This window comes from Cyprinodon variegatus, unplaced genomic scaffold (assembly GCF_000732505.1).
Source record: "Cyprinodon variegatus isolate N-32 unplaced genomic scaffold, C_variegatus-1.0 Scaffold367, whole genome shotgun sequence".
Lineage (NCBI taxonomy): Eukaryota > Metazoa > Chordata > Actinopteri > Cyprinodontiformes > Cyprinodontidae > Cyprinodon > Cyprinodon variegatus.
The window spans coordinates 246,481-262,354 of NW_015150820.1; the positions used below are offsets into that span (position 1 = coordinate 246,481).

Below are 15,874 nucleotides of genomic sequence, written 5' to 3' on the forward strand. Positions count from 1 at the left end.
TTTTTTTTTTTTTTATACCTTTCATATCTCTGAACATCCGCCCTCAGTTTTTAGTTGGCCTAGTGAGATTGCTGTGTTTGCAGCCGGAGCAGCAGCATGACTCGATGCACAAAGCCACCTAGTCACTACTTCGATAATTTACTTGGAGCGCCGCCAGCATGGTGTAGGTGTGATGAGGTTGCAGCTGGTAACAAGCTAGCATGAAGAGTACCACTTCATTTTTTTTTTTTTTAACTGTGTGGGTTGGATGGCATGGATAATCTGCCACTGCTGCTACTGTACCAGGCTCCTCCACACCATAGTTCAGCGTTTCCCTCTGAAAACTGAAATAGCCCAGTCTCACCAAAAAAGTTTTAGTGCATTTTTAATCCAGTTGGGGAACTTTTGGACTGTTTTACTCATTTTTGGCAGGTCACAGCCTTTTTGTGGCACCCAAAAGGCATCTCTAAAACATTAAAAGTCCTCCCCCTTAAGGTCTCTTTCAAAAAACAAATAACACTTATCATACATTTTTAATCCTCTGTGAATGGAGTCTTAGAAAGTAATATGCTTTACATTTCTTTTGATTTATTTTTTTCATTGGAATTTTAATAAAGGAAATAATAGCCTTTCACGATTATTAGTATAGAATGTTTTAAACCTACTTTGAGAACTAAATTGTTGAAAAACGTCCTCATGTGAACTCTACCAGCAGTCATTTGAGTTTCTCTAAATTAAAAGAGAGAGAAAAAAAAACATAAGGCATTTTAAAGGATCCTTATTGGATCTGACAAAACATCCAGATTAAATTTATGCCCATCGATCTTTTTCCTGGACATTAAAGATTGACTGAAACCTGAAATAAATTATGTTTTCTATATTGTTCCTCCTACATGACGGGCTTTTCTTCTGTTTCTTTTTTTTATGCTTCTCTTTTTTTAATCTTATGTAGGGGAAGCCTGTAAATAAAGAAGACATATTTGTTGCTGTGAAAACCTGCAGAAAGTTTCACAGTGAAAGAGGTGAGTCACGTCTCTACTCTGTCAAGAAAGCCCCTTAATTTTCCTGCAAGTATTGCACATTTATGCCCCGCTGTTTGGATAATGGATTTGTTCTACCGATGACATGTGGAACTGTATGAGTGCCTTTTCTTATTATACTAAAATCTTTCACTAAATTACTCTACCATCATGTCTGAAAGGATTTATTGGTGCTGAAGTTAAAAAAACAACAGAAAAAACGGTGTGGAGTACTTAATGCTGTGCTTCACCCAAGGCTGGAAAAGCACACTCATCCAACAGTAACTCTTATTGGCACTCTCTGGCCACTATTAAGCTTTTCACAGTTACTCTTGTGCTCTTTTAACCTGATGAAAATGGAGTAGGTTAAGTCAATCGAGCAAATGGCAAATTAATTACAGTGGGATCAGACAAATTGTGTGTGATATTTTAAAGGAGTGTCTGGAATGTAATTTTTCTAATTGTTTTAATTACTGTTTCCTCTCCTGACCTGCTATTGTTATGTTCATATGTTGGCAGAATGGAAACGATTAGGTACATAATGACAAAGATTAGTTAAGACGTACAAAGCAAACACCGTGGAAATGTTTTGTAATTCATTTACAAGTTCATGTGGTTTAAATAAACATCATCCTCTTTACCTGCAGAAGGCAGCAATATAGCGTACTTGGGGAATATCTACTGCAGCAACAGTAAACATCCTAAAACACAGTGAAGCTGCAAAAAGTAATAAAGCTGGGTGGCTTGCAGATGCATCATAATACCTGGATCAGTCAATAAAGACTCTAAAATGAAGCTCTGGCCCAAACAGATAAGCTTAGATTGAAAATGAATGTTATTGTTATTGTGTGCATTCTTTATTCAGAATAGAAGCCTGTACAGGGGATATTATAAAATTAAAACTTTACCTAAGAGTGAATGTGACAGTTGTTATTAACAGCTAAAGTAGTCTTCGGTCTATTGCCTCATTAATTTAGGAAACAGTCATTGTTTTAGCAATTGAATGAGAACATTTAGGAGTCATGCTTGCTCTCCTTTGCCAGCTGGCACTCCCAGTAGGACTAAATGTGAAATTTTCATTTGTAAAGAGACAATGTTCTCTGCCATTAAATACAGAGAAATATATCAATACCTCCATGCATTTCATTTAGTCTGTCTTACAGTTTATCTAAACATGTAATGGTTATTGTTTGTAAAATGTATGAAATTGAACACTGTCTTGAATAAAAAATCTGTAGAGTAAAGCATCGACCATTTGAGCAACTGGAACATCATGATTTGGGACTTTGGAGCTAACATTTCATTTTTTTTTTTTTTTTTTTTTTTTTTTACAATTTTCATGTTGTTCTAATTGATTAATTATTTAGTTCAACCAGTCAAGTTAAAACTTACTTGTTTTTTAAATAATGTGCTGATTACAAATAGAAAGAGTTAGTTTTTTGTATATTAAAATTGTAAATAACACCATTATACCATAGAGGACAGGAAGCCAAAGGAAGCGTTTGCTATTAAAGTATAGAACATGATGAATGGTTAAGACAGACTCTGTATGATAGAGAGACTTTTAAAGTTCAAGTGGATCTTTATTTATGTGACAGTGGGGTCAAGGTGGGTGCTTCCTAGAGGGGCAGGTGATCGCTGTCCTAGGCAGAACAGTGATTGCCACTTGTTTTCCATTCAGACAGGGTCTAATATTTAGAGATTTCTCAGAAATGAATAAATCAAACAAAATGGGCATGATTTTGTTGAAGAAATACGATTTTTAACATAGCTAAAAGCTCCAATAAGCTGATTCTGCTTGATATAGACCCTTTAAGCCTTAGATAACATCAGACAGGGAGCCCAAACATTTATCTTGCTGTACATGTATATAGAAACATCGGTTTCAAATGTAATGAAAAGATTTAAAGTTAATATCCAATCAAACAACACTGTGTATTTGCATCCTTTCTAAATAACATGTTTTTTTTTTCCTGGCATTTGATATTTCTAAATTAATAAGTACAAAAATATAGGATTGTCCTCCTTTTCATCTCAAATGAAATAATAATTAGGTCAGCTCTACTTTCTGCATAATCAGAGACCAGAGAGTATTTAGTGAATACTGTATTGATTTTTCTTGCCCTTTGCTCCAGTTCCAGTGATAAAGAAGACTTGGGAAAAGGATGCCTTATTTTTAGAGTACTACAGCGACCATGCCGAGGCTTCCATACCAACCATTAATTTAGGAGTGCCAAACACTGAGAGAGGTGAGTTCTCCTTTTTCAAGCCTCAACACTCTCAGCCTCTCAACAGTAGATGCAGTTAGTGGCCTTGGCTGATGCTGTCAGCTGTGCTGCACATGTTGGTAAATGAAAAATGATCCGGCAAACTGAGGTTGAAAGTTTCACAGTCTGAGACCTTGTGAAGGGTACGTAATTCATACCAAATACTGGAGGAAAATTGGGAGTAAATGAAGTGTCAGCAGGGAATTTCTCCACAGATTGTTTCTAAAATGATGTTTATGTTACCTCTGAAAATGAAACAAATAAGAAGTTATTGCGCTAGCATTTTTTCATTCAAGATGAGCTTTTTATGAATCACTTTATGCCTATTTTGTCATCTTCTTGAGATATTTGCAGGGAACGCATTGTTAGTTGGTGTTAAATGCATTTGTGGTCCCTTTTTGTTTATGAATGTTTGGAGTATATATTTTTGCATACAGGCAGAAAACACAAACTCTGACATTATTTATCATTTTGAATAGAGGCTCTTTTGGTTATTCATAACTATATATAACCATATATATAACTATATAGCTTTAATATTGGTTTGAAAGATAGTTATGTTTTAAATGTAAATTTGATTGATTTTTCCAAGCCCTATGATTCCTTGACTTGTTGCTAAATCCCTCTTATTAAGCTACCTCAAAAGGCCTAAAGACCCCACAACATTGTAAGGACACTGGTTATATGCGAAATTCTATATATATTTTTTTCTTTTGCAAAAAATCTAGCAGCCCACAAACTCAAATTAACTTCTGCTTCTTCTATAGTATGTTGGTGTAGATTCTCAGTCATCCAGGTCATAGTCATTCCAGAAAAAAAAAAGTTAAAAACAAACCACTGGACATTGTTTTCCAAGTTTGAACATGGTTTGTTTTCCATCCAGGAAGCTTTCTCAATTCAAAATGTCTGCGGTAGCGTTGAGCTCCAGGCTTTATAAAATTGCCTAACAAAAGTCTTGTTATGGCTTAGAAAACACACAAATTGAACCGAAAACAGGTCCACCCCTTATTAATGGACGGTCAGCACAGGCACAATGTTTTATAGTAATGATTTTGTATTTAATAGTAATGATTTTGTATAGTAATAAATTTGATTCATGGTTTTTCAAAAAGTACAACCCAGATATCAGAAAGATAAACCCAGAGAAACATATTACAGCTAAGCTTCTACAGCTTCAGGCTGCACCTGGTAACAAAGCCCAACAGGGGCTCCCCTTGGAAGCACGTGGTGGAAGAGTGGGAGAAAGAAATATACCCTGGGACAGAACCTTTGTAGATATGCTAAGCAGTAATTTACTATGGTACTCTCAGCCTTTCCTTGTGTAAACCTATATATAAGCTTTAGCCTGTAGCAGGTTTCGGTGTGTGACTCATGTAATTTCTAAATGAAGATGTCAGAAAGTCTATTTTCTTCCATGTCTGCCATTCTGACATGATACCTTTTCTATTTTATTCTCAAGTCTTCCCCAAAATAACAAAATTAGGATTTATTTTAACATTAAATTAAGACACACAGAGGAGCATACTCTGTTGTCTGTTACCTAATAAGTAATATTTAAAAAATATAACAAATCTGTCATAAAGCCGGCACAAGCTTTCTGCCTCAGTGCCTCCATGCTTGCTGGAGGCTGCAGCCAAACTTACTCTACAGTGAGATTGCCGCTGGCACAAGAATTGCTCCATAGACCTCTGATTCATGTTGCAACTTAATGGGATGTGCAATGGCTGTAGACATTTTCAGACCTCAATGGAATGGGTAAAGGTTGCTAAAAAAGGATGCTTCTTTCATGCCTGGGCTTCTTCCTTGAGGCAGCTTACTCTCCTAACAAGATTTTGCTTTACAACCTGTTTACAGACACTAAAGGAGGTGGACTGCCATTGGCTACTTGTTGGTAAATGTGGACTTGCAGTTCTTAGGTTTTCTGGTGTAAATTTCCAGCATCTCTTATGTCAAACTTTTATCAGCACTGATTTTTGTTGATTTAAACTCCTAAACTTTAAATTATTTATCTTCACTGATAAAGGCAGCTCTCACACTAGTATATCCTTTTTTGTACTTGGAATGTCAAACCTTAGATTTCCAGATTTTTCATATATATTTTATGACAGATTCTTGCATTAATGAAAAAGTAAAATATGCTTACAGTAATTTCCTTTTCACACAGTTCTGAGTCAAAAGGCTTTATAGCTTTGCTTTTGATAGCTTTGCTTTAGCAGTTAAAAATGAATAAATGCTCCATTGTTTTTCCCCCTTAAACACTTTTAATTCCTATTGTAAGGCTGTGATTCATTTCACCTCTAAGTGTGATTTTCTTCTCGGGAAAAATCCTCACCTCCTTTCTCCCAGTACCTAATGTCAGTATTTCCTAAAAGTAGGGTTATGCAAGTCTTTGTTAAAGATCAAGCTGAGGAAAGTGTGTCCTTCTCTGTGTTTTGTAGTTTTTTTGGAAGGCAACAACTCTGTTCTGGCAGGAGTCCACATCCCATCATCAACGACTGGTTTGGTCAGATGCCAAATACAAAATCTGCTGTCTGAGCATCCTGTTAAAACTAAAAATCAATTTTACATCTTAGAAGATAAACAATCCATTTGAATTATAGAGTGATTTTAGATAGGAGTCCCAAAGAAAACATATACTCTCTTTAAAATATATATTAAAGGGGGGGGGTGGGGGTTCTGTCAAGACTGAAGGACAGAACTATCTATCCTACATTTAGTTACCGGTAAGCACCAATAGGAAGCTACAAAGCATGTACTAAATTGGTATAATGACGTCTAACTGTTAGCCTGATGCTTGTTTCTTACAGTCCTTTTTTAATTGCATCTTATTTTGTGTGAAAATGTCTTGCCATTTCCTTTTTTTCTTCTAATCATCCAAAATGCTGCCAGATAAGATATTTAAAAACGATGGAAATGTTTTCAATGTTTTATTTTCATAGTGTCATCAGCCAGCACAAAATAATGACTTCAACCACGACAGTGGGTAAATCTAACCGGCTTGAAGATGTACTTTTCATAAATCACTGTTGAGATCTATCAGAATTAAGATAAGAGAATAATTTTCCTTCCCGGTGAGCTACATTATCTTTATCACCCTGAATGATTTTCCTGGTCTCTGTTTCTCAGTATTCAGAATTTATTTAAAATTAACATTAAATGAACAGTGATGTAAAAATCCCTTTTTGCCCTCAAGTAAAGTTCTATTGAAGGAATTTCTGATTAAAAAGGATCACTTTATATGATAAAGTAACCAACAGTAAATCATTAGCAGATTTTAAACAAGATTAATTCTCATTTCTCATCTCTACACACTATTTAATAAGGACCAAGTAATAAAACTAAATCAACCTTAATTACACGGATTAGAAATCGGGGAATTACCAAGTCTAATTGGTTTGTTCCAAGGAAAGAGGATTTTATGGTTTATATTTCCATCATATGATCTAAATCTGAGCAAAGAATGGAAAGTGATTAGAATAAAACTGCTGATTCAAGCTTCATTTTAGCCAGCAACTACTGTGGCAAGAATGCCGTGCTTTTTCTGAGGCCCAATTTGTCACCCCAATTTCCTTTAGTTTTTCTCATGTTTTCCTTTTCCAATTTTCAACTCTCAGAGAAATGGCCAGGCCTCTGTAGATGTGCCGCTCTGGCACTAATCTCTCATCTCAACTCACTGTTGAGTCTTGGCACAAGCAGCTTCTCCATCATTCTGAGGTCCCTCCAGGGAGTCGAGGCCTTTCCATTCCTTCTGGCACAGGTGCTTGACGTCTGGTTGGCCCCTACTTTGGAGCTCTTAATATGATTGGAAACACCACTTAGAACCACTAACTATGTTAAGATAAGCATGCCTACATCATGTGTGGAAGAGAAAAATGTAACTCAACAGTTTTACACAAAAAAAAAAATTTACATAAAAAGACAAATAACATTTTTATTGCAGTCAGAATATTATTTATTGGCAAAATAATAGGTTGTTCGCTCTTGATATGAATTAGTAGCTAAAACAGTCAACCCCGTTTCTTTTAAAGTCAAGGGCCACCACTTTTATTTACAGCAATTTCTTACGATAAAGCTTAGATAGTAAAATCATTGGGAATGAGCTTTAAGACTGTCAAGGTGTGTATGTACTATTGCAGTACTCATAATGGTTTTCTCCCACTTCATGCGGAACCGGATCATGGGGCAGCAGTCTTAAGTAGAGATTCCCAAACCTCCCTTTCCGCAGACACCACCTCCAGCTATGCTGGGGAAAGCCAGAGGTACTGCAGGCCTGTTGAGAGAAATAGTCAGTCCAGCATGTCCTTGTCGTCCACTGGGTCTCCTCCCGGTGGGTCGTGCCTGGAACACCTCCTGAGGGAGGCATGCAAAGAAGATATCCAAGCCATCACAGCTGACTCATTTCGACGTGGAAGAGAAGCTGCTCTACTCCGAGCCTCCTTGAATGATGGAGCTCCTCACCCTATCTCTCAGGAAGAACCTTAGAAAGTACGGCCATTACCCAGTTTTCCTGTGCATCGGTAAGGGATGTAGACCGACCCGTAAATCCAGAGCTGTGTGGTTTTTGCTCAAGTCTCTCTTCACCATGACAGACGCATCTTAGCAGCAGCCGCACCGATTCTTCTATCAGTCTGCCGCTTCATTCTTCCCTCACTTGTGAACAGGACCCCAAGATACTTAAACCCCTCCACTTGAGGCAGGAACTCTCTTCCAACATGAAGGGGACAAGCTACCTTTTTCCAGTCGAAAACCATGGACTTGGACTTGGAGGAGCTGATTCTCATCCTGGCTGCTTCAGTCTCGGCTGCGAACTGCCCCAGTGGCATGCTGTAGGTCTTGGCGGTAGGGACGAAATGGGCAGAGGTCTTAAACTTAGACAACTTTTAGACTTAGACAACTTTTATTGTCATTCGTTTTGCATACACTCTGCAAAACAAAATTTCATTTTGAACAGCTTCCATGACATTTCCATCGCTTAAAGTGCAGGAGTGATCAAATGTAAACAGTGTGGGTTTAGAGTATTTTATAAAATCAAATTAAGTAAAATGTGATAAAATCCCACATCCACTGCTAATCTTAAGGTTTTATTTATCTTTTAGCCTGAAAAAGTAAATCTTTGCAGTTACCAAACACAATCCCCATGTACTGAGCCTACTGATGTGTTTTAGAATAAAAAGTTATTAAGCTTGACAGGACATTAAAAGTGCAAAGTTTGAAAGTCTCATATGACAGGAGTGAAAGGGGAGGTGACAGCATGGTCCCCTGGGCCAGCACAGTGCCACTCTGCAGCATATAATGCATTTCTAATGGGCTGCTGTTTGTAGCGTGGCCATATCTGAGTGAAGGCAGCCTGCTTTGTATTCTTTTGACTTCATTTTCCTAGACAAAAACAAGTCTTGGATCTTTCTCAAAGTAAAAAGGCCTTATTGTATTATCAACTATATATACTATAGGCCATTCCATTGAAACTTGGCAGGAAATTAAGAATAAAAAGAAAGTGAGATGGACTTTAATGCTTTCATGCATTAATTAGGCTTAAAATGCCACATGGGCACATTCAAAAAGACTGCATTAAAACAGCTAATTATATCACTTGCTACAACTAATCTTTCAGATTTTTCTCCATTGTTATCCAAGCTAATCTTTGGGAAATCCCATTTTCTAAATACTTATTTTTTAGGGTTTTGACAACATGATTACCTTCTATCTCAAATTTCTAGAATGTCATCATAAAAACCGAAGCTATTGCATTTTTTAATAAGTGAAAAAGAAAAAGTGCATTACCAAATCTTGTTTGACATCTTGTTCAACAAAAAGCTGCAGTTCGGCTTCTGTCATCCAAAGACTTATGTCAGTATTTATGCAAAGCAAGTCCTGGCACAGTCTCTGAAAGATCGTTCTGAGGAAAAATGTTTCCTTCACAGTAATATTGACTTAAAATGTATGCCAGAATTTTACTTTCAGGGGGCATCTATTTAGTGTTGGCAGAAATCGGGGTTTGGTAATCAGCCAGTTCGAAAAGCTTCTGTCCATAAATAGAGCACAAAACAGATTTTATGTTCTGGAATAAATGGGCAATGGATAGATTTTGAACTTTGATTTCAATTTGCAACTGACTTCTGGAGATGGGTGCTTGGCTTCATAAAACTATAGAAGTTAATTTGATGATTTTAAATCAGATCATCAAAATGAAAACTTATAAATGTCATCACTCTATATAAAATGACATGTTTGTTGTTAATCTATGAAGAATAGAACTTAATAAAATTAAATTAAAAGATGAGTTTTTCCTTTACATTACAAACACGGAGAACATTATTGATTTCTATCAAATAATTTATGTATATACCAAAAGTAAAGGTTTATTATTATTCATTAACATCTACCACAAGCCATTGAGGGGAAGGGACAAACCTCAGAGGGAGGTGCTCTGGTCAGATGAGACCAAAATTAAAGTTAAGTCAGCCAAAATAAACAGTTTGGCATTGAAATTTTATAAACTTGGTTTATGGGGTGGTATTTTACACAGTTTACATTTGGATTTGAGATTTCTTTCTGCATAATTTGTTTAAAACTGCTTAATCGCCCCATAAGTTGCTGCACAGTGGCCATTAAAGTTGAGTTTTTGTATTGGTTCAAACATCACATGCCGGTACATGTCTATGTCACAGGTACAAGCTGCCTTGGGGTATAAATAAAACTCACTCAGACATACAGCTCAGATGGGAGCAATCCTGTCCTCCCCTGCTTTAGAAGCACCGGCCTCTGGCATCACTGAGTTTGCACCTCAAATCAAGCGGCTCAAACTGATAAGACACAGTGGGCTCAACAAAGCCTCCCTTGACCTCCACTACTAGTTGCTGCGATCAGCTGCAGCAGTGCAGTCACCACTCTGCAGCGCTAAGGCACAGCATCAACATCCAGTGGAACCTCTGCTAAACCTCGACAGTTACAGTAGCGCTGCCCTTCAGGATCTCTTGGCACGGAACACTTTGTTGTCATTTTAATCAAATCAGTGTTAAATGCACTTTTTTGTTTACATATTTAACACACTATAGCATTAAAACTAAGTGAATAAGAAGACTTATTAAGAATAACACAAAGGAGGGGGGGTTCCTGGAAGAAAATCTGATTGATGCTTTACAATAGATTTGAATTTTACGCAGGACAATAATTATTAACAAAGCAAAGTTAGTTAGTGCTACAACGGAGCCATTTAACTTAGATAATATCCGTAAGTTAACCGAAGTTAGATGTTGTTCATGCCCTTAATCTTATTTCAAACATCATGAGCTGAGCTGTTGTGCGGAAAATATATATATATTTCATTTTATTATATTAAATCGTAATCTTTCTTCCACTTCACAATTGTGTCATAATTTGTGTTGGTCTGTCAAATAAAATCAGAACAAAATACCATTCATGCAAGGCACTGCAGGTCTGCTCTTCTAAAAGCTTTGCTTACACACTTAAGGACAAAATTGTTTGTCCCCCTGAAAGAAAAACCCATTATGGTAACAAAAACAACTTGCATATAGCAAAAGTAATAATAAATAAAAAAGTCTATGAACACACATGAAACAGGCCAACGTGGGATTTTTTTTTCATTAGACGTACCAACAATCTTCTCCACATGTGTATGTACTGTAAAAATGCATGCAAACCTCACCCCCCCGCAATAAGTTGATGACCTAAAAAGGTACATCAAATATTATGACTATAAAATCAGCAGAACAGCAGGTGCAATACATTATGTTTATTTCCCTTCATGAATATGCAGACCATACAATATGCTGATCATCAGAATGTACAAAAATATTGGTGCAAGAAGACGCTTATATATTTACAGGGAGAAACACTGATATATAATTTAATCAAACCTGAAATGCATCATGGGTACAGTTGATATGTCTATACTTAGACCATTTAAAATGCAGATGCAAACTTTCACAGCGTCATGCATAAAATTGACAGATGTTTCAATGATAGCCAGACCTTCTTTGGTTGAAAATTAAGTGCTTATACACAACTATTAGTGCCATCAAGTCTTCTTACAGGAATTAAGATGTTTATGCCACTGATTTCCCATAAGGCCTAAGAAAAAGTATGTGGTGTCTGAATTAGCTTGGGATCAAAGCAAAGCTGTTATTATTTCTTATAATTTTTTACCTTCAAACAACATAAAGGCATAACTGTTACTGTAGTAATAAAGCCTTTATTTTTATTTCATTGTCAGTGTATATATTTAAGTATGTTTCCACAAGTAAAATAGTAAAGCATTAAAAGAAGGGGATGACTGGAAAACTGACAAAATTATTCCAAAGGGAAGAATAAGGGAGCCAACTCTCCATGTTGCCTCGGTGACCTAATTAAAATACCATCTTGCTGGTCATCCTGCTGTCACAAAGAAATACGAAATCAGGTGAAAAACCAAAACCTTCGCACAAAATGTGTATTTTGACAATCTGAGCAGTATGAGCAAAGTAAGGACAGGATGACACAAGACCATGAAATTGTGACAGAAGAACTTCAACAAGAAAATTCTACTGAGTCCCCACACTACATCAACTTAAAAAAATGTATAACAAAAGTAAAGAGTTGATCATTTAACCTGAAGACATCTTGTGGGAAGATTTTGTGATAATTTAAATTACAGAAGAAGTAATTTACTTAATCTCCCTGGTATGTGAGGTTTACTTACCAGGTCCTGCTTGATTTAGGATTAGACTTGTCTGAAGATCTGCCTTATAGAATGGGATTTGGGATTATATTTCTGTCAGCGTCCTCTCTCATTCCATATTCAGACATGAAAAAAAAATGCCTAAGGTTCCTCATAAATATTACAGCAGGGTCTGAGGATTTGTAGTGATGCATGCCACTGGGGATTTCTGTGCCTCTGCTGTGAGCCCTGACGGTGTGTAGATATCTAAAATCTAGAGAGTTCATCTTTCTTAGCTCTTGGTATGTTTTGTTCACTACTACACCTTATTTTGTTTTTTCGTTTTCATGTGAAGCATGTCAGGGTAAACATTTTATCTTTGTGAACTGTCCTGCCATACTCTCATGATTTCCTCTAGCATGTCACCAAGTTCACTTGTTTAGTCTGAAGTTTTTCTGAAGAATATGTCTAACTTGCAGGAGTTATATCAATTAAAGAGCAAACCAGCTTTTACGAATATGAATAATTTGAAGCAAAGACAGTGTAAACCTGAGTTGACATATTCAATCTCAGAAGAAGATGATGTGTGCACTCAAAGCCAAATGTACATACACTACAGTAGGTGTCCTTGAGAAAGCAAAAGTGCTGCATGTGGAGGTTACAATTCCAAAAGCTGTCAAGCAAAAGTTGCATACACAAAGTAGTGCTTATTCTGCAGGGGGGTTTTTTTGTTTAGTTTTTTTACAGTAGTCCTTGTAGTACCGTAATTGTAGTTAAACTCCTTAAAGTTCATGTCATAGAATCTGTTTTTAAAGCTCCTGCTCTGTTTAGTTGTTTCTGAGTGCCTTTCAAAAGCTACTTTCTTGTGTTTTGTGAAATTACAGCCCCACACACCACTGTGTTCTAAAATACATTGGGATTTTATGCAATATCCAAATCCAATTGTGAATGGATTTAATTGTTTTTCTGTTTTTTACTTTATTATTTTTTTTTTTACAAACAAATACAATTGCTGTTCATAGAGTCTTAATCTAGAGATTGTCTATTCTTCTTTGCAAAGCAGTGAGGACTCAGTGTGTGAACCTTCATTGAAAGCAGAGTAATTCCTTTTTAACCTGACATGCAAGGCTGGCATGTTTGCAAAGGTTAAGTTAATTTAAAATTATTCTTTAGATTTTTTTCGGATGTTGGACTGAACCATGGTCTGTAAAAACTTCTCCAACCCAAATGATCACAACTTTTTCTCTGATATCTGCTGCCTTCCTTTGTCTTCATGATGTTGTTTGTTTATTAATATTCTGGAACAACCATCTAAGTTTCCAGAACAACTTGAAAGAATACAGGCACATCCACATGAAGATGTGATTAGTTGTACAAAAAAAGATATTTTGTCATTTAGGCTCTGCATCCAAAAGGACCCAACCTTTTGGGGGAGCAAAAGGTGCAAGCTGCCCCTGTTTTAAATGAAACTACATTCCTCTCTTTATCCTTCATGTGTCTCTTTGCAGCCCGGGTGCTCTGCTTACTTCTCACAATCTGTCTGTGCATGTCCATTTTTTTTTTCTTTTCAAACGGCTTTTATTGTGTAGCAATGCCACTAAAGGGTACCACATATGTACAACAGCTTATTCCACGGTGCTACTTGCACTTAAGTGCATACATTGGTTTTCTAAACATTTTATGGTTAGTTACCATGTTCCACTTTGAGTAAACTACTATAAGCCTAAATTACACACAGGGGAACTGCAGTTTTTTAATTAGGTGTCCTCTGAATACAATGAGTTATAGTAGATTTTCTGTTTGTTTTTTATTTATCAGAGCATGCATTCACTAATAATTTCTCATATTCTTTCTTATCTTTAACTTTTATCCACTACTTTATGTCGATCTCTCACATGACATCTAAATACAATACAATGAGATTTGTTGTTATTAGGTATCAGTGACAAAAAAAAAGTTGCACTGGTCCCAATACGTTTGCTTGCAAATGGAGTTATCCTCTTGCTTTTACAACTCCTAAGTGTTAAAATAATTAATTGACCTTTATTTTGTTCATCGATTTTAAGTTTTTTTAAGCCCATTCATGTGCACTTTAACAAATGTAGTAGTGCTTCTTTTTTCTAAAAGGGTAATTTATCGTTGCAAACCACAGCTCTGCACATGGTCAATATGTGATTAAGTCATACTGTCCTCTTTGCTGATGGCTCTTCTCCTTTTATAGGTCACTGTGGGAAAACATTTGCAATCCTTCAAAGATTCCTAAGCAGCGCTGTCCCTAACACCAAGTGGCTTGTTATTGTGGATGACGATACACTCATCAGGTAAAATTGCATAGAAATATTTTAAAATATTGAATATTTGTTTTTGCTAAAAGGATATGCAGATTCATTTTTTTATTCTATTTTTTTTTGTAGGTTTTCTGTTTCTCAAAACTGACTCATATTCAGTCGCTCCTTTTTCTGCAGATTTAGTTCTAGCTTTAAAAAGATTTGCACAGTAAAAGACAGAAATGCTTGAACGCATGAAGTCCCTTAACATCCTGTCAAAGGTTTAAAATCACACCCCCAGCTGGATTCACCTGCAGTTAGGTTTCCTTTCAAGTGGAATGCACTGGAAAGGAGAAAGATTACCCCAGCCTTTAAGTGGAGCATTTCATAGTCATTTAACCACACGCTCGTGAGTGTGATGAGAGTGTGTGTCATGTCTTTGACTTGTGCTTTTCACAGCCTCCCTCGTCTACGAGTCTTGCTGAGCTGCTACGACCCCTCTGTGCCTGTGTGCCTCGGAGAGAGATACGGCTATGGATTGAGCCAAGGTGGTTATAGTTACATCACAGGAGGTGGAGGGTAAGTTTGACTGCTCAGATGGTTTGAAAATGACAGTGATGGAGATAAGTAGGCAGCAGATGACTTATAAAGCATGCAATGCTTTAACACCCTTCTAATTTACAGATTAACCTTTGCAGTTTGATTTAAGTGTGCTCTAAGGAACACCATGTTTACAGGCTGCAGTACAGATAGATAAATGAAATAGTTTTGTAATGATTCATCCCAGAGCAAAAACCATAAATAGCCTTAATTGACTGTTAAAAAAACAGTGCAGTGCTTACCAGGATTCTTTTAAAAATGCTAATTAAAAATCTATCAAGGAATGGGCAGATCAACAAAAAAACATATGTCATAAAGCCCTAGTTTTGTTATTCTGTATCCTTGTGATGAAGTTATTTGTTGTTTTCCAAATTTTGTATATAAGAGGAGTTCTGTACTTTGAGTGAGATGTGCATGAGAATCTATTTAAAGACTTTACTGTTGAGAACCTTGTGGCACAGGATAAGTGTCAGCCCACACCCACTTAAAAAAAGATCAGATGGGCTATATGTGATTTTTCTGCCAAGTTACAGTTTTTTTTTCTTTTTTTCTTTTTTCAACCTTTGCTGATTTCTAAAAAGAGTCAGCTCAGTTTCAGATTTGCTCTGCCCTGCCTCCTTCTTTACGAATTCATCTAATTTAGAATCACAAACTTGAAAGTTACACCTGGTATTCAATTAAATTCAGTTCAAAAATAGTGTACAAATGTCAACAAATGTGATGGCATCGCAGGTGTGTAAAAAACTTTAAAAGAATCCCTCTGTTTTCCTTTAATAAGACATTTAGAAACTTTTAATATTTAATTTGAAAAAATGTATTCAGTGGGAAAATGAAAAAAAAATGTTTTAAACAAAATTACTCATGGTAATATCATTTTACTACTCAAGTAAGCAGGGGCGGATCTAGAAAAATATTTATGGGGTGGCAAGAGGGGGGCAGGAATTTTTTAGGGGTGGCAACATTTGTTTACACTGAATTTAATCACAGTTATCACAGTTTGGTGAGAATAGTATGTACAGTACTAGTGTTTCATGTGAAACAGTTCATATTAATAATACATCGTACAATGTGATCTCACTTAATAGG

General features: G+C 36.3%; 1 protein-coding gene across 1 annotated transcript in view; it reads left to right on the top strand.

Annotated features, from left to right (window-relative positions):
• Positions 1–15,874, top strand: part of LOC107092091 (beta-1,3-glucosyltransferase-like) — a 136,277-nt gene that overhangs the window by 112,228 nt on the left and 8,175 nt on the right. The window contains exons 13-16 of the mRNA XM_015386379.1: positions 932–1,001; positions 3,134–3,247; positions 14,143–14,242; positions 14,648–14,767. Of these exons, the coding sequence (XP_015241865.1) occupies positions 932–1,001; positions 3,134–3,247; positions 14,143–14,242; positions 14,648–14,767 (404 nt within the window). The remainder of the gene's footprint in view (positions 1–931; positions 1,002–3,133; positions 3,248–14,142; positions 14,243–14,647; positions 14,768–15,874) is intronic.